Below are 18067 nucleotides of genomic sequence, written 5' to 3'. Positions count from 1 at the left end.
GGCAGGCCAGGCTGCTGTGGTGGGAGCTGGGGCAGCTCTTCTGGCAGTGGAGTCTTTGAGATGGGGGTGCAGCCCTCCCCTGGCAGCAGCTTGTTACACAGATGAAACTCCTGGACGGTGCCTGGGCAGTGCCAGGCATGCTCTGGACATCACTGGTCTTAGGTTCTGGTACTTGATGAGTTGGAACAAGAAAGTGTGTGGTCACGGTCACCTCAGACCTCGCTGAGGAGGCAGGATGTGTGAGGGACCTCAGCACACAGCTGGAGACGGAGTGCACAGGCCCATATGGGGGAATCTTTGGAATTATGTGGAGATACCAGGGCATCCCAGCCTGGAAAGGTGCTGCTTCTGCTGAGCAGGCAGCTGGGGAGCAGGCACTGCCTAGGGGAGGGGCCCAGCCCGAGGGTCTGGGGTGTGGACCTAGAGAGGAATGTGGAGTGATAGCCGGGCTGGTGGCATCCTGCAGGCCCTCACCCTACCTGGGCAGATTCCCCGCTGTGCGGCAGGCACTGTCCCGGGTCCTGGAAGCCAAGCTGTGCACAACAGCCCCAGCCCTGCCAGAAGGAAGCTTCCATGCAGGAGCAGACAAGGTGGAGCCGAGAGCTGGTCAGGGTGGTCTTGTGCAAGGCCTGGCAGAAGACAGAGCCCTGTGGGCGGTGGGGAGGGCAGATGCAAAGGGCCTGAGGTTAGCGTAAGCAGGGGCAGAGCCCAGCTGGGATCCCTGACCCCCTGGCTGGGCAGGGGAGGGACAGGAACCCTGGCTGCATATAGGGCAAGAAGGTAGCCCTGATGGCAGGAGTGAGGAAGGTGGCCAGCCAGGGAGATGAGAGGTGGCCAGCCTGTGTGTGCGGTGGCAGGGCTGTCCATAGTCACTAGTCAGCTGCTTCACAGTGCTGAAAAACAGAGTCACTAGCCTTAGGTCACAGCAGATAAGCAACAGATTCAAGATTCCAACCTGCACACAGCCAGTATGCACTACTGTCACTACCTGCCCTCAGTGTCCCCCAGTGTCCTTGGCCTTGCATACATGGTCATCTTTAGCAGCATCTGTGCAGCATCTGGCATGGAGTAAGGGCTCCAGAAATGGTGGGTGGGTGTGTGGATGGATGGATGAATGGATGGTGAGTGAGTGAGTGTATGTGGATGGATGGATGGTGAGTGAGTGTATGTGGATGGATGGATGGTGAGTGAGTGTATGTGGATGGATGGTGAGTGAGTGTATGTGGATGGATGGTGAGTGAGTGTATGTGGATGGATGGTGAGTGAGTGAGTGTATGTGGATGGATGGATGGTGAGTGAGTGTATGTGGATGGATGGTGAGTGAGTGAGTGTATGTGGATGGATGGTGAGTGAGTGAGTGTATGTGGATGGATGGATGGATGGTGAGTGAGTGTATGTGGATGGATGGATGGTGAGTGAGTGTATGTGGATGGATGGTGAGTGAGTGTATGTGGATGGATGGTGAGTGAGTGTATGTGGATGGATGGTGAGTGAGTGAGTGTATGTGGATGGATGGTGAGTGAGTGAGTGTATGTGGATGGATGGTGAGTGAGTGAGTGAGTGTATGTGGATGGATGGTGAGTGAGTGTATGTGGATGGATGGTGAGTGAGTGTATGTGGATGGATGGATGGTGAGTGAGTGTATGTGGATGGATGGATGGTGAGTGAGTGAGTGAGTGTATGTGGATGGATGGATGGTGAGTGAGTGAGTGAGTGTATGTGGATGGATGGATGGTGAGTGAGTGAGTGAGTGTATGTGGATGGATGGTGAGTGAGTGAGTGTATGTGGATGGATGGTGAGTGAGTGAGTGTATGTGGATGGATGGATGGATGGTGAGTGAGTGTATGTGGATGGATGGTGAGTGAGTGTATGTGGATGGATGGTGAGTGAGTGTATGTGGATGGATGGATGGATGGTGAGTGAGTGTATGTGGATGGATGGATGGTGAGTGAGTGTATGTGGATGGATGGTGAGTGAGTGTATGTGGATGGATGGATGGTGAGTGAGTGAGTGTATGTGGATGGATGGATGGTGAGTGAGTGAGTGTATGTGGATGGATGGTGAGTGAGTGTATGTGGATGGATGGTGAGTGAGTGAGTGTATGTGGATGGATGGTGAGTGAGTGAGTGTATGTGGATGGATGGATGGTGAGTGAGTGTATGTGGATGGATGGATGGATGGTGAGTGAGTGAGTGAGTGTATGTGGATGGATGGATGGATGGTGAGTGAGTGTATGTGGATGGATGGATGGTGAGTGAGTGAGTGAGTGTATGTGGATGGATGGATGGTGAGTGAGTGAGTGTATGTGGATGGATGGTGAGTGAGTGAGTGTATGTGGATGGATGGATGGTGAGTGAGTGTATGTGGATGGATGGTGAGTGAGTGAGTGTATGTGGATGGATGGTGAGTGAGTGTATGTGGATGGATGGTGAGTGAGTGAGTGTATGTGGATGGATGGTGAGTGAGTGAGTGTATGTGGATGGATGGTGAGTGAGTGAGTGAGTGTATGTGGATGGATGGTGAGTGAGTGTATGTGGATGGATGGTGAGTGAGTGAGTGTATGTGGATGGATGGATGGTGAGTGAGTGTATGTGGATGGATGGTGAGTGAGTGTATGTGGATGGATGGATGGTGAGTGAGTGAGTGTATGTGGATGGATGGTGAGTGAGTGAGTGAGTGTATGTGGATGGATGGATGGTGAGTGAGTGTATGTGGATGGATGGTGAGTGAGTGTATGTGGATGGATGGTGAGTGAGTGTATGTGGATGGATGGTGAGTGAGTGTATGTGGATGGATGGTGAGTGAGTGTATGTGGATGGATGGATGGTGAGTGAGTGAGTGTATGTGGATGGATGGTGAGTGAGTGAGTGAGTGTATGTGGATGGATGGATGGTGAGTGAGTGTATGTGGATGGATGGTGAGTGAGTGTATGTGGATGGATGGTGAGTGAGTGAGTGAGTGTATGTGGATGGATGGATGGTGAGTGAGTGTATGTGGATGGATGGTGAGTGAGTGTATGTGGATGGATGGTGAGTGAGTGTATGTGGATGGATGGATGGTGAGTGAGTGTATGTGGATGGATGGTGAGTGAGTGTATGTGGATGGATGGATGGTGAGTGAGTGTATGTGGATGGATGGTGAGTGAGTGTATGTGGATGGATGGTGAGTGAGTGTATGTGGATGGATGGATGGATGGTGAGTGAGTGTATGTGGATGGATGGTGAGTGAGTGTATGTGGATGGATGGTGAGTGAGTGTATGTGGATGGATGGATGGTGAGTGAGTGAGTGAGTGTATGTGGATGGATGGTGAGTGAGTGAGTGTATGTGGATGGATGGATGGTGAGTGAGTGAGTGAGTGTATGTGGATGGATGGTGAGTGAGTGAGTGTATGTGGATGGATGGATGGTGAGTGAGTGTATGTGGATGGATGGATGGATGGTGAGTGAGTGTATGTGGATGGATGGTGAGTGAGTGTATGTGGATGGATGGTGAGTGAGTGAGTGTATGTGGATGGATGGTGAGTGAGTGTATGTGGATGGATGGTGAGTGAGTGTATGTGGATGGATGGTGAGTGAGTGTATGTGGATGGATGGTGAGTGAGTGTATGTGGATGGATGGTGAGTGAGTGAGTGTATGTGGATGGATGGTGAGTGAGTGAGTGTATGTGGATGGATGGATGGTGAGTGAGTGTATGTGGATGGATGGATGGATGGTGAGTGAGTGTATGTGGATGGATGGATGGTGAGTGAATGTATGTGGATGGATGGTGAGTGAGTGTATGTGGATGGATGGATGGTGAGTGAGTGTATGTGGATGGATGGTGAGTGAGTGAGTGTATGTGGATGGATGGTGAGTGAGTGTATGTGGATGGATGGTGAGTGAGTGAGTGTATGTGGATGGATGGTGAGTGAGTGTATGTGGATGGATGGATGGTGAGTGAGTGAGTGTATGTGGATGGATGGATGGATGGTGAGTGAGTGTATGTGGATGGATGGATGGTGAGTGAGTGTATGTGGATGGATGGATGGTGAGTGAGTGAGTGTATGTGGATGGATGGATGGTGAGTGAGTGAATGAATGCGTGGATAGATGGGTGGGTGGATGTGTGGGTGTGTGAGTTGGTGAGTGGGTGGATGGATGGATGGATGAGTTAATGGGTGTCTGGGTGGGTGAACAGAAGCCTAGGTGGACGAGTGGTTGGATCACTGGAAGGACGGGGGGAGGGGGAGGAGACTGCATGTGCCCACTGTACAGAGACTGTCAGTAGGCAGGCGTGGCACGGTGGCTGAGGGGCAGGGCAGAGGGAGGCTGAGGCCCACTGTGCCATGAAGAGGGGCTTCCCTCGGCTGGAGGGTGGCTGGCTGCCATGTGGGCCCAGCTGGGGGGGGGGGGCCAGGGTGGAGATAGAAGTAAATGACTGCGGGGGGGGGGGGCCTGAGGGGACTCTCGTGGTGCAGAAGCAGCCACTCACAGGCTGGGCCGGGCCAGGGGAGCTGCAGGAGGGGGCTCAGGGAGACCACCCGGTGATGTAGCCTGTGGGGCGGTCAGTGTGCCACGAGGCTCGGCAGGCACAGCCCAGCCCCCTCCCCCGCGGCCCAGCCACCAACCTTCCTCCCCCGCTTCCGACCTTCGCAGGCTGCCCAGAACCAATGGGTTAATTAGATAACGGAGCCTTTGATTAGTGGGGGAGGGGGCTGAGGAGGAGGGAGCAGAGGTGCCCTCCCCGTGCAGAGGGAGAGAAAGAAGGAGGGAGGGGGCTGAGGCACAGCTTGGCTCTGCACTGCCGTGTGACTAGAAATTGTAATCGCAGAGAGAGGGAGAAAGAGAACAAGCCAGTCAGCCAGCCAGCCAGCCGGTGGAGACGAGACAGACAGAAGGACAGTGCGATGGGGATGGAGCGAGAGTGAGGGAGAAATGGAGGAGAGAGGGGGCCTGGTGGTCCCGAGGCCGTGAGCGGGGAGCCTGGAGCGGGACAGGGGCTAGAGGGCCCGGGAGAGAGCCCAGGGGCCAGGGCCGGTGGATTGAGAGGCTGGGGAGGAGAGAGGAGGCCCGGGCAGCGGTGGGGGGTGGACGGGCCGGTGAGCAGAGCTGAGAGGCCAGGAGCGGACTGCTGCAGTGGCCGGAGGACGGCCTCCTGGGGCGGGAAGGGCGACAGGCTGGGGGGGGGGGCGTGGGGAGACCCAAGAAGCCCCTGCGCCCCCCCCAGCACGATCTCGACGAGTGCCTGGAAAAACGGGGGCAGAGCCCCCCAATATGTGGAGGGGGGGCCTGGGTGCAGTGGGAGACCCAGCGGAAGCCAAGCCACCAGGGTGAGTGTCACTTGCTGTGGGGGAGCCGGGAGGCGGAGGAGGGGAGGGCGCCTGCTGCAGCAGCCATGATGGGGGGTGCAGCAGAGGCAGAAGCGGAGGCCTGGCGCCTCAGAAGGGGGCCTCACATCAGGGGCTTTGGTGGGGGCGGAGGGGGCTTGAGTTCTGACTCCTGTGGGTGGTGCCCACCCCTCAGCTTAAGGAGGGGGCCGTGTCTTAGCCAGAACAGGAAGCCAGCAGGAGCGGAGTGGAGAGCCCCTGCTCACCTGTGGGGAGACAGGATGCTGCCTTCCCCGGCACAGACAGGCACAGAGGTAGAGCAGCAGTCCGCAGTGCTCCCGGAGGAGCAGGCGCCCACATCTCGGCTTCCTGCTCCTGCTGGCACACGTGCAGAGGCTCACACGCATTTTCTGGGTTAGGGTGATCTTGGAGCTGCAGAAGGAGGGAGTGTTGAGTGTGTGTGTGTGTGTGTGTGTGTGTGTGCGTGCGTGTGCACATGTGGCGGGGAGGCAGCTGTGGGATTTGGGGTCCACCGTGTGAGGGCACGCCCGACACTGTGTGTGTTCAAGTGTGTGTGGGGGTCTGGGGTGCAGTGTGAGGCATGCCTGACACTGTGTGTGTTCAAGTGTGTGTGGGGGTCTGGGGTGCAGTGTGAGGCATGCCTGACACTGTGTGTGTTCAAGTGTGTGTGGGGGGTCTGGGGTGCAGTGTGAGGCATGCCTGACACTGTGTGTGTTCAAGTGTGTGTGGGGGGTCTGGGGTGCAGTGTGAGGCATGCCTGACACTGTGTGTGTTCAAGTGTGTGTGGGGGGTCTGGGGTGCAGTGTGAGGCATGCCTGACACTGTGTGTGTTCAAGTGTGTGGGGGGGTCTGGGGTGCAGTGTGAGGCATGCCTGACACTGTGTGTGTTCAAGTGTGTGTGGGGGTCTGGGGTGCAGTGTGAGGCATGCCTGACACTGTGTGTGTTCAAGTGTGTGTGGGGGGTCTGGGGTGCAGTGTGAGGCATGCCTGACACTGTGTGTGTTCAAGTGTGTGTGGGGGGTCTGGGGTGCAGTGTGAGGCATGCCTGACACTGTGTGTGTTCAAGTGTGTGTGGGGGTCTGGGGTGCAGTGTGAGGCATGTCTGACACTGTGTGTGTTCAAGTGTGTGTGGGGGTCTGGGGTGCAGTGTGAGGCATGCCTGACACTGTGTGTGTTCAAGTGTGTGGGGGGGTCTGGGGTGCAGTGTGAGGCATGCCCGACATTGTGTGTGTTCAAGTGTGTGTGGGGGGTCTGGGGTGCAGTGTGAGGCATGCCCGACACTGTGTGTGTTCAAGTGTGTGTGGGGGTCTGGGGTGCAGTGTGAGGCATGCCTGACACTGTGTGTGTTCAAGTGTGTGTGGGGGTCTGGGGTGCAGTGTGAGGCATGCCTGACACTGTGTGTGTTCAAGTGTGTGTGGGGGGTCTGGGGTGCAGTGTGAGGCATGCCTGACACTGTGTGTGTTCAAGTGTGTGTGGGGGGTCTGGGGTGCAGTGTGAGGCATGCCTGACACTGTGTGTGTTCAAGTGTGTGGGGGGGGTCTGGGGTGCAGTGTGAGGCATGCCTGACACTGTGTGTTGTGTGTAGGCTCACTCCGCTCTCCTCCATCCCCCGTCTCCTGGGGGGCTGGCCAGGAGAGCTCACTGAGCTCACTGGTGCAGGTGTCTCAGAGTACCTGGCCACGTTGATGCTGCCTGGAGACCAGGGCCAGACCCCCTGCCGCACCCCACCCCCTGTTGGCAGGCTCTGCGCCTCCAGACAAGACCCCCTCCCTCCCAGGTCCTCAGGGCTCTCATCTATACACCAGGCTCCTGGGAGGCTTTGGGGGGGCGCCCAGGGTGTTGGCTCCCTGAAGGGGGCTCCCCATCTTCTGGGCAGGAGTGAATGTTACTGTTGTTCCTGTCATTGTTACTGTGCTGAGCCCCATGGAGATGGGGTGGGGGCACCTGACTCCTGGCAGCCCTTGTGCCTTCCGGCCGAGGCAGCACGCCTGTCAGGGTCCTGGGCCATCACGCCGGGTCAACCCCCAGCACTGTCTTGCGGCATTTGCTGGCACAGGTCCTACCAGAGGCTGTCTTGGCCTTGAGCACCTGCAGTCTGCAGGCACGTGGTGGGCTGCTGCGCCCCTCCCCCACCGTCACCCTCCTCTCCCCCTGCCAGCCTCAGCCCCCACCTGCTGACACCTGGCACCTTGCCTGCTCCCTCCAGACCCCAAGTTCCTGCAGGACGACAATAGGGCAGAGTAGGCAGTGAGGCCATGGGCCGGTGCTGCGTATAGCCTGCCTCCACGAGCTCCTGTCACCAGGGCTGTCTCTCTCACGTGCGTCCACTCCTCCTGTGCTTTTTGCAAATCATGCAAAACCCTCTTCTTAGTGGCCACGTGACTGTGGGCACGCACTTGGTCTCAGCCTCCATTGTCCCTTCTGCAGGATGGGCACAGAGGCCTCTGGAGGTGAGATGAGCGCAGGGGCACCCCAGCCCTCCCCACAGCCTCCCTGGGTCCTGCCCTTCCTATGTGCACCCTCCAGATCCCAGGCTGACCCTCACTGAGTCTCTCCTCTCTCTCCCTCACAGCCCCCCAGCGTCCAGGCGGAGCATGAGCAGTGAGGATGGCGTGTGCCCGCGGCTCCCTGTGCCCCCCACTGCCGCCTGGTAGGATGTCCTGGCCCCACTGGGCCCTGCTCCTGCTCTGGCTCTTCTCCCCGCCCCTGGGAGCCGGCGGGGGCGGTGTGGCCATGACTGTGGCTGCTAGTGGGGGCTCCCCACCGGCCACCTCCTGCCCTGCAGCCTGCTCCTGCAGCAACCAGGCCAGCCGGGTGATCTGCACACGGAGAGAGCTGGCCGAGGTGCCTGCCAGCATCCCTGTCAACACTCGCTACCTGAACCTGCAGGAGAATGGTATCCAGGTGAGACAGCGTGGGCGCGGGGCGGCTGGGGAAGGGGCGCGGCTGGGCCTCCTGCCCCGGGCAGTGACAGAGGACGGGCTTATCTGCACCCCTGGCACCGTGGACACGCAGCTCTCATCCCACTGTCATGCCAGGGCAGAATCAGAGCCATGGACACCCTCGGTGTCAGCCTGTCCCCTAAGACCCCCTTCCTGGGGCTCATCCCTTGGCACCCTGGGCGGCCTGGGCACAGACCCTTCCTGGCTGGCTGTGGGGCCAGGCCCAGAGAAGCCCCCCACCCCTGTGGGATTCTTCCCCAAGTCTGACCCTAAGAGGCTGCCTCTGCCCCTGCTTGGCTACCTGGGCCTGGCCCTCTGTTCCTCTCGCCCTGTTGCCATGCACCCTCCCCCAGGCCCTTCTTAGGCTGTTCAACAGAAACAGGCTGAGGGTGGGGATGGAGGGGCCGGTGCCCGGGGCCCGCGTTGCATTCTGTCTGGTCATGCCAACGCACTGAGTGCCTGTACTGACCATAGAGGTGTATGGGTCTGCATGTCCCTCTTACGGTGCGTCCCGGGGAGGGAAACGTGAACAGGGACTCCCAGCAGCTGGCACCTCTGGCAGCGTGGTAGGCAGCAGGAGCAAGGCAGGACAGGAGGAGCCTTCAGTCTCCCTCAGCCTCCACAGTTGGCCCGGATGCACAATCTTCCTGCTCCATTTCTCGGGCCTTCTCAGTGCCCTCCGTGTGTCTGGGTCGCACCCGGGCCTTTGTGAATGTGCAGTGCAGCTGGCTGCCTCTAGGGGGCGCCTCCCCGAAAGCAAGAACTGTGGCTGCTTTCTTGGTAGAAAATTGGAGAAACTGCTGGGTCGGCATTGTGGCATGTCAGACTACTCCTCAAACTGCAAGTGCCACCATCCCATAGGGGCATAGTCCATGTCCCAGCTGCTCCGCTTCCCATCCAGCTCTGCTTGTGGCCTGGGAAAGCCGGAGAGGATGGCCCAAAGCCTTCCCTGCAACTGTGTGGGAGACCCGGAAGAAGCTCCTGGCTCCCGGATTCATATCAACCCAGCTCCAATTGTAATGGCCATTTGGGGTGTGAACCAATGATGGAAAATCTTTCTGTGTCTCCTTTGTAAATTTATTGCCTTTCCAATAAAAGTAAATAACTCTTTTTAAAAAAAAAAGCAACTGGGATTTTTGCAATGGCCTAGCAGGTTAATCCAGTACCAGGAGCTGGGGCACACACCCTAGCTGTCCGGCAGGGGCACCAGGAGCCGGGACACACGACCCGGCTGTCCTGCAGGGACACCAGGGGCCGGGACACATGACCCGGCTGTCCAGCAAGGGTCCCAGGGGCCGGGGCATACAGCCCGGCTGTCCTGCAGGGACACCAGGGGCCGGGACACATGACCTGGCTGTCCGGCAAGGGTCCCAGGGGCCGGGGCACACTGCCCGGCTGTCCTGCAGGGACACCAGGGGCCCCATCCCTGGGACTGTCCCAGCTGCCTCCCATGGTCTGCGCTGAGGTCTGGACCTGGGCACACCTGTGGGAGACACGGTTGTCTAACCCGTAGGCTTTGAGTTTGCTCCAATAATATGCTTTAATTGTCCAAATTAAAACATTTAAAAAATCACCCCTAATGCCACCGTCTAGATACAAATGACTACCGTCTACATTTACGTTAATATCTTCCTGGCTCTTTCCTGTGCCTATGCAAATGCATTGTAATTATTTATTGCAGAATGAACACAAATTAATTAAGAAATTACACTTCAGTTAAAACAGAGGCCAGAGCCAGGCTGGCAGCCGCAGCAAGCGCATGCCCAGTGAGGTGCCTGCCTGTTCGTTCTCAGCTGCATGGCAAGTGAACCCTTAGAGAAAAACTTTCTTGTCATTTTAATTTTTAGAAAAAAATGGAGCCCTATTTGGTACTGCTTTGAGTTTGATTCAGTGTTGAGTGGTACCGGGCCTGTGCACAGAGCACCTCAGTCTGTCATCAGGCCATCTTCTTTTTTTTTTAAGAGTTATTTATTTGTATTGGAAAGACAGATTTACAAAGAGAAGGAAAGACAAAGATCTTCCATCCACTGATTCACTCCCCAAGTGGCCACAATGGCCAGAGCTGAGCTGATTCGAAGCCAGGAGCCAGGAGTTGTTCTGGGTGTCCCACACGGGTGCAGGGTCCCAAGGCTTTGGGCCGTCCTCGACTGCTTTCTCAGGCCACAGGCAGGGAGCTGGATGGGAAGTGGAGCGGCCAGGATTAGAACTGGCACCCATATGGGATCCTGGTGGCACAGGTGGAGGGTTAGCCTGTTGTGCCCCACGCTGGCCCTGGTGATGTCATTCGCAGTGGCTGCCTGTCCCCTGTCACCGTGACACGGGCCTCCTGGTTTGCAGTTGTGAAGCGATGTAAGCAGTGCATGCTGGACTCGCTCTCCTCAAGGAGTGTGGAGTCGCTGGGTCAGAGGGAAGGTGGCAGAGCGCCAGGGCCGCGCTCCTGCTCCGAAGGGGGCGGATTCGTCCTTGCGGGGACTCAGTCATCTTTGTAAGGCGCCCTGCTGCGGCCTTGCCCTCCGCCTGTCAGGCTCGTGGTGCCCCAGCAGCGAGGCTTTGGGGCGTGGGAGGCCGCGGATCGTCTGTGAGCTCCCGACCCCAGGTGTCCCCTGCAGCGCACACTGTTGTGGGACCTTTAAGTGAGGTTGCTGGCTGCCCTGTAGGCCTGGCTGTCCACCCTGGGGTCGGGCGTCCAGGGACCGCGCGCAGTCCACGAGGGGGGCAGATGGAGATGGAGGACTGCCTGGTCAAGGCCGGTCAGGCATGCGCGGCTCCCCTTGACGTTTCTGAGATCCGGGTTGTCTCTGGAGATGCTGGCGCGGAGGGGGTCTCACCCTCGGCCCCTCAGGCTGGGCCTGCAGCTGCTGGAGAGGCAGGTGGCCTCCCAGGCCCGCGGTGTCCCTGGGGGACCCTCCTTGCTCCTTGCCCCCGCTCCCCGTGCGCCTGCCGAGTGCTAGGTGGGGGGGTCTCTGCGTGTTCGTGGTGGGGCCTGGCTCGCGTGTGTTTGTGATTCGTGCAAATGAAGTCGTGGTATAGATCGCTTTCTTGGACCGTAGCCCTCCCGTCCTTGGGCGCTGTCCCATCGCGGGGGCCTCGTGGCCGCCAGCCTCATGCCCCTAGCCCCACGGGCAGGCGGCCGCAGCTTCTCCGCCGCACATCCGGGAGCCAGCCCTGGGGAGCTGCGTGATAATTTCTTTGAAATATATTTCCTTTGAGACTTGCTAGGTCACGGGATTGCACGCACTTAATTTAACAAAGTACCGCAGCGGCCACCGGAGGCTTTTAGTGGGCTGCCCGGGCCCTCCGGGGCCCCCTTGAGGTCGCGGGGAAGAAGTGCAGTCCTCGCTAAGTGATCCGGGCCTGCAAGGCCGCAGGTGGGCGGACAGACACACAGGGGCTCAGGCGGACAGACAGGGGCTCAGGCGGACAGGCGGGCGGGCAGACAGACAGGGGCTCAGGCGGACAGACAGGGGCTCAGGCGGACAGGCGGGCGGGCAGACAGACAGGGGCTCAGGCGGACAGGCGGGCGGACAGACAGACAGGGGCTCAGGCGGACAGACAGACAGGGACTCAGGTGGACAGACAGGGGCTCAGGCGGACAGGCAGGCGGCTGCACCCCGACCAACCCCGACCTAGGGCTCGGGTGGATGGTCAGGGTGCCTGTACTCTGACCGTAGGAGCTTCCACTGGGGAGTCCTTTAACAAACATATTCCTGACAAATTGATTTTTAATTTATTTCCATCTTATTTGAAAGGCAGAGAAGAGATCTTCACTACTTCACTCCCCAAATGCCTGCCGAGCCGCAGCTAGGGCTGGCCGGGAGCCGCAGCCAGGGCCGGCCAGGAGCCGCAGCCAGGGCCGGCCAGGAGCTGCAGCCAGGGCCAGGAGCCGCAGCCAGGGCCAGGCAGAAGCCTGGAGCTGCATCGGGTCTCCCCCTGGGTGCAGGGACCAGGGTCCCCTGCAAGGCACAGGAGCTGGAGTTTGGGAAAAGCACCCCAAACATAATGCTGCATTTCCAAAGACGCAAACAGGATTTTTTTTTAAAGATTTTTATTATTATTGGAAAGCTGGATATACAGAGAGGAGAAGAGACAGAGAGGAAGATCTTCCATCCGATGATTCACTCCCCAAGTGAGCCGCAACGGGCCGGTACGCGCCAATCCGATGCCGGGAACCAGGAACCTCTTCCGGGTCTCCCACGTGGGTGCAGGGTCCCAAGGCTTTGGGCCGTCCTTGACTGCTTTCCCAGGCCACAAGCAGGGAGCTGGATGGGAAGTGGAGCTGCTGGGATTAGAACCAGCGCCCATATGGTATCCCGGGGCTTTCAAGGCGAGGACTTTAGCCACTAGGCCATGCCGCAGGGCCCAATAAATCTTTTTTTTTTTAAAGTAGCAATCGTTTTGTAAAAAAAAAAAGATACTTAATTTCTCCCTTATAATTTTCTTGATTCTCTAAATCTTCAGTGAGAACATTTAATGCTTCATATAGTTTAATCAGAGCAAAAATAAGTGCAAAATGTTATATAGGAACCTTCAAAGTTTGTGTAAAATTGAATCAAAAGATGGCAGTTTTGTTCATAAACACACATTCTCTTTGGACTTTCTGAAAACAGAAGTCATGGATTCCCCGCCACAAAATTTCGCACCCAAACAGGCTTAGCTTGTAATGCCATCCTGCGTGAGTGCTGTGAGGTCCCCGTGAGCTGAGGGGGAGCCTGTGCAGGATTTGTGCTCGTGGGCCTGGAGAGGGAAGAGGAGCCCCGGGCGGGGCGGTCAGCGTGCCAAGAGGCGGGAGCTCACTCCCATTTCAGAGAAGGCCCAGGACTGTCCCGGCTCAGCCAGCCAGCCGTGCTTCTGGGGGCTTGCCCTGGGCATTGCCAAGGCCCACTCCAGAGACAGCTCTGCGGTCATCCCTGGCTCTGAGATGCCCAGGTGGCCACCCTCCAGGCAGCGGCAAGTGTGGGCAGGGTGGACTTGCCTAGTTCCAGCGTGGAAGAGGAGTATGGCAGGAGGAGGGCAGCTGGCAGAGCCCTGCCTCCCGGCCGTGCAGGCGGCCCTCCGGCCGGGCAGCTCCCCTGGCAGCCCCTCCGGCCGTGCAGGCGGCCCTCTGGCCGGGCAGCTCCCCTGGCAGCCCCTCTGGCCGTGCAGGCGGCCCCTCCGGCCGGGCAGCTCCCCTGGCAGCCCCTCCGGCCGGGCAGCTCCCCTGGCAGCCCCTCCGACGGTCACCCCAGCTCCACTGTCCTCTCCATCACTCCCTCAGGAGCTCCGCCGTGGGCCTCAATAATCTCACCTCTCTGAGCAGTGGTTTCCACATTTTATCAATGTCTTTTTTTAAATTAATTTATTTGAAAGGCAGAGAGAGAGGGCCCAGTCTAGCGGCACTTCCCATCCAGCTCCCTGCCTGTGGCCTGGGAAAGCAGTCGAGGACGGCCCAAAGCCTTGGGACCCTGCACCTGGCATGGGAGACCCGAGAGACACTCCTGGCTCCTGGCTTCCAGTCAGCTGAGCTTCAGCTGTTGCAGCCACTTGGGAGGATCTTCCCAGTGGACAGAAGATCCCTCTGTCTCTCTTCCTCTCTGTATTTCTGACTTTCCAATAAAAAAAAATCTTAAAAACAAAAAGGCAGAGAGAGAGATGTTTTCATCTGCTGTTTCACTTCCCAAATGGCCACAGTGGCCAGGTTGAGACCAGGCTGAAGCCAGGAGCCAGGACCTCAGCCGGCTCTCCCACACAGGTGTCTGGCAGGTGCCCACGCACTCCAGCCATCCTCCCTACCTGCGCAGGGGCGTCCTCAGGGAGTAACTGGGGCTCCACTGGCTCCCAGATACGGGGTGTGGCTGCCACCAGAAGCAGCTGAACCTGCTGTGCCACAACACTGGCTCCTGTCTTCATTTGTTGTTGTTATCATGTGTAACACAGACAGAAAGGGGCCTCAGAACGCGGCCCGGGGGGAGGCAGGCATACCCTCCTAGGGAAGCGTCCCCTGAGATACCTGTTCCAGTGTGGATGCTGAGTCTCCTCTCAGTGGGAAACCCGGGGGCAACCCCTCCTCGCCCTGAGGTGCCCCCCACCACACCTCTGCACGCACCTGCTGTGGTGCAAGCAGAGCCAGCAGGCTCCAGCTGATGTAGCTGGCAGCACGTGCCCCCAGGGAGGCCTTGGCCTTCAGCCTGCCCTGCATCCTCCCTGGGCCCCACTGGGCTGTTGGCTGCACTGCGTCGTCCTCTGCCTCTGGCCCAGCAGCGCCAGCACAGAGTCCAGCAGCTACAAGGCTGACGGACAGAGACACAGGGCAGAACTTAGTCCCACCACGCCACAGTGCCGCGCGACAGGCCCCCTGGGGAGGGGACAGGTGCCGTGGAGTAAACTGAGCCTGCGGAGGGGGCGGTGCTGGGTCCCCACCCTCCATGGGGTAGACTCAGTCTGAGAAGGGGTGGGGCTTGGGGTCCCTGGCGCAGGTGGCAGCCTTGGCTAGCTCCTGCTTTCAGCACAGGAGAGTTGGGGCCCCTGTGGGAGACACCCCAGCCCCTGAGGTCACACAAGGCCAGGCAGCTTCTGGGCCAGGCGCCACTCCGGGCCTGAGAGTGGGCCAGTGCAGGGTGGGGGTAGAGGGGACAGCAGAGCCTTGGCTGACCCCTCCCCCAGTGGGGATCGCCCCTGCTCCTGCACCCAGCACAGGGCTGTCTGAAGGCTGTAGTCAGGCCACATCCTGGCAGCTTGGGATCCCCACAATGAGGGGGCACCCGTCCCCCCTCAGCAGTGATGGAGAAGCCGGAATCACGGAAGCCACCAGTGGGAAAATAACAATGGGTTTTTAAAATCTCAGGGTGAAAAAAAAATAAGGCAAAAAAAAAAGAAAAAAGCCAGTAAGCTTACTGAACTTTTGTTCTCGGTTCATTAACGTTCAAAACATATAAAACCAATTTGTCTTAATAAGGTTAAGATGAGCAATTCACTTAATCATTTTCCCACCACAGTTAAAATCTCTTAATAAAGAATCCCTTGGCAATTTATTCTCTTAAGAGCCCAACATGATGGGGTGGGGCTTTGTTCAGCTACAGTAACGCTAATCCCACACAAGGCACCACCCCACAACAGGCTGGGGCAAGGGGGCCGGGAGGCAGTCCTGAGGGGGCCTGGTGCTGTTGGTCTCCGTTGGAGGCCAGGCCGGCATGGGTGGGCCAAGGACACGGGGACTGGAGACGGGGGTGCTGGGCAGTAGGCAGAGGCAGGCCCCAGGCCCAGCGCCTAGCTGTATCCACGTCCTGCCCATGTGCCAGAGGTCACCCACGGTGTCGTGGGCTGAGCCAGGGGCCTCCACAGACATGGCTGTAGTACGACGGCCATATGCGTGGTGGTTGTGTCTGTGTCCCCACCACAGGCCAGGCTCTAGGACAGGGCTGTAGGTGTCCAAAGACATGTTCCCAGGGGCAGCATGGCACCCCGGCCGAGCAGTGTTTAGCCTCCCGCCAGCAGACCAGGTGGGGAAAGTGGGGGACAGCCCTAATGCCAGCAGGGGGCACCTACGTCTCTGGATCAGGGCTCCACCAAAGCCGACTTGAGAGCTGTGCCGGCGAAGATGAGAGGCCAAGAGCCCTGAAGGTCTTTATGAGACCTGACCATGGGGCGTCCGGCACAGTGGGGCCACGCTAGGCAAACAGTGGCTACCCCTGACCCACAGCGCCCCCAATTCACCATTCCCCCCACCCATGGCTCCCCCGCACCAACTCACAGCTCCCCCTCTGTCTTTCTCCTCTTTCACTTTACCTTTCAAATAAAGGGCTTTTTTAGTCTTTTTTTAAGATTTATTTTTATTTTCATTGCAAAGTCAGATATACAGACAGGAGGAGAGACAGAGAGGAAGATCTTCCATCCAATGGTTCACTCCCCAAGTGAGTGCATGGCTGCAGCTGAGCCAATCCAAAGGCAGGAACCCGGAACTTCTTCCAGGTCTCCCACGCGGGTGCAGAGTCCCAAAGCTTTGGGCCATCCATGACTGCTTTCCCGAGTCACAAGCAGGGAGCTGGATGGGAAGCCAGGCTGCCGGGATTAGAACCAGTGACCATATGGGATCCTGGCGGGTGCAAGGTGAGGAGTTCAATCACTACGCTATCGCGCCACGCCCTCAAATAAAATTTTTAAAGTGAGTAAATAAATGAGGAGGAGCAGACAGAGATCTTCCATCCACTGGTTCATTCCTTAGCTGCCTGTAACAGCCAGGACTGGGCCAGGCTGACCGGAACCCCCGAGATACTGTGGGCAGGGGTCCTATGCACCTGGACCATCACCCGCTGCCTTGCCGCCAAGCCCAGCCCTGCGCCTGGTCAGGTCCCTGGTGCTCTGGGAGCACCTGTGGATGCTGCCAAGGAGCTCAAGTCCCCAGATCGTGACGTTGCACTGGCCTCATAGATGCCCATTCCCCCAACCCACAGCTCCCCCCGGCCTCACTGGCACCTTGCTTCCCAACTCTTCCTCCAGCAGATAAGCAGTGGGAGCCAGGGAGGGCTTGGGAAGAAGGGTGAGGCTGGGGCTGGTCACCCAGCCAGGGTCAGGCCCCAGGGAGGGGTGCTGGCCCGTCCACCTCTCCATCCCAGGGGCCTGGAAGGGATGCTGTGGCAGGTCCTCCCAGGACAGAGCTCCATCTGCAAGCGGGGACAGCCATGCCAGGCTAGCGCTTGGTGACCCTGCACAGCTGTCATGGTTGAGTTTCCTTTCTTTTGTATCTCTGTCTTTGCCTAACCATGAACCCACAGCACCCTTTATCAGCCGGTTCATGTTGCAGACTGCCAGTCAATGGCTGATAAACAGCGCCGCCCTCCTGTTGTCAGGCCCACCCTCCTGCTGTCTGGTCCGGGGGGCCCCAGGCCCACGGCGCTGTAAGCCCTCCCAGGGAGAACACAGAGACTCGACCCTGCTCAGGCAGGAGGCCACACTGGCTCGTGTCCACTCAGGGAATGGTCTCAGCTGTGCTGAGGAGCCGCAGGTGCATGCTGGGCGAGGGCTGCTACACTCCAGGCGCCTCGGGACCTGGGCACGGGCCAGGGGTGCAGACGCGCTGGGAGAGCCCCAAGTGGTCCAGGGCCCCTCCAGAACAGGCAGGGGTGCACAGCATGTTCCTGGCAGAGGGTCGGCCCGCCCTGCTGCAGCCCTCTCTGAAACAGAAGACCAGGGCAAAGGCGGAGGCCAAGTTGGTTGGTTTTTGCTTGATTTTTTTTCTAAGATATATTTTCATTTGTTTGAAAGGCAGTTACCAAGAGAGAGGTAAATCTCCCAACCATTGGTTCACCCCCCAAATAGCCACAACGGGCAGGGCTGGGCGAGGCCAAAGCCAGGAGCCAGGGGCCTCTTCTGGTCTCCCACACGGGTGCAGGGGTCCAAGCCCTTGGGTCATCATCAGCTGCTCTCCCAGGGGCATTAAGGAGCTGGATCAGAAGTGAAGCAGCCAGGACGCGATCCGGCTCCCATATGGGATGCTGACATCACAGGTAGCAGCTTAGCCCACTCTGCCACAGCGCCAGCCCTGGGAGGGTTGAGCCTCATGGGCTCTGCAGCTGTTGCCATCTGGAGTGCCCAGGCTGGAGGGAGGCGCAGCGGGCAGGAGCAGGGATCTGTGTGGTCTGAGCACAGCCGAAGCAGGGCTCGGGGGCAGGCCCACAGGTGGTACAGCGAGAGCAGGACCATAGCGAGAGGCCGGGGCTCCCCTCCAGGGAGCCGCCTGCCACCTCATCACCCGCTCTGGTCACAGGGCTCCCCGGGGTATGTGCCACAGGCAGGGTCTGAACAGAGCTGCCATCTTGCCAGGA

The 18067-nt window shown here is 58.5% G+C and overlaps 3 protein-coding genes across 7 annotated transcripts in view; 2 read left to right on the top strand and 1 right to left on the bottom strand.

The window, feature by feature from the left end:
- Window positions 1-18067, top strand: part of GARIN5A (golgi associated RAB2 interactor 5A) — a 123603-nt gene that overhangs the window by 59320 nt on the left and 46216 nt on the right. The gene's annotated exons all lie outside the window — the stretch shown is intronic.
- The window catches only part of EMC10 (ER membrane protein complex subunit 10), a 140661-nt gene that overhangs the window by 78378 nt on the left and 44216 nt on the right, over window positions 1-18067 (bottom strand). The gene's annotated exons all lie outside the window — the stretch shown is intronic.
- LRRC4B (leucine rich repeat containing 4B) overlaps window positions 1-18067 on the top strand; it is a 50521-nt gene that overhangs the window by 28894 nt on the left and 3560 nt on the right. For 2 of the 5 annotated variants that reach the window (XM_058674967.1, XM_058674964.1), the window contains exon 2: window positions 7901-8232. In XM_058674967.1, the coding sequence (XP_058530950.1) occupies window positions 7936-8232 (297 nt within the window). In that variant the 5' untranslated portion in view covers window positions 7901-7935. Of the gene's footprint in view, window positions 1-5079; window positions 5311-7699; window positions 7779-7900; window positions 8233-18067 lie in introns of those variants that run through there. The other 3 variants (XM_058674966.1, XM_058674965.1, XM_058674963.1) reach the window with 3 other exon arrangements.

The sequence above is a fragment of the Ochotona princeps genome, chromosome 16, assembly GCF_030435755.1.
Source record: "Ochotona princeps isolate mOchPri1 chromosome 16, mOchPri1.hap1, whole genome shotgun sequence".
In the NCBI taxonomy this organism is placed as follows: domain Eukaryota; kingdom Metazoa; phylum Chordata; class Mammalia; order Lagomorpha; family Ochotonidae; genus Ochotona; species Ochotona princeps.
This window is presented reverse-complemented; position numbering and strand designations above follow the sequence as displayed.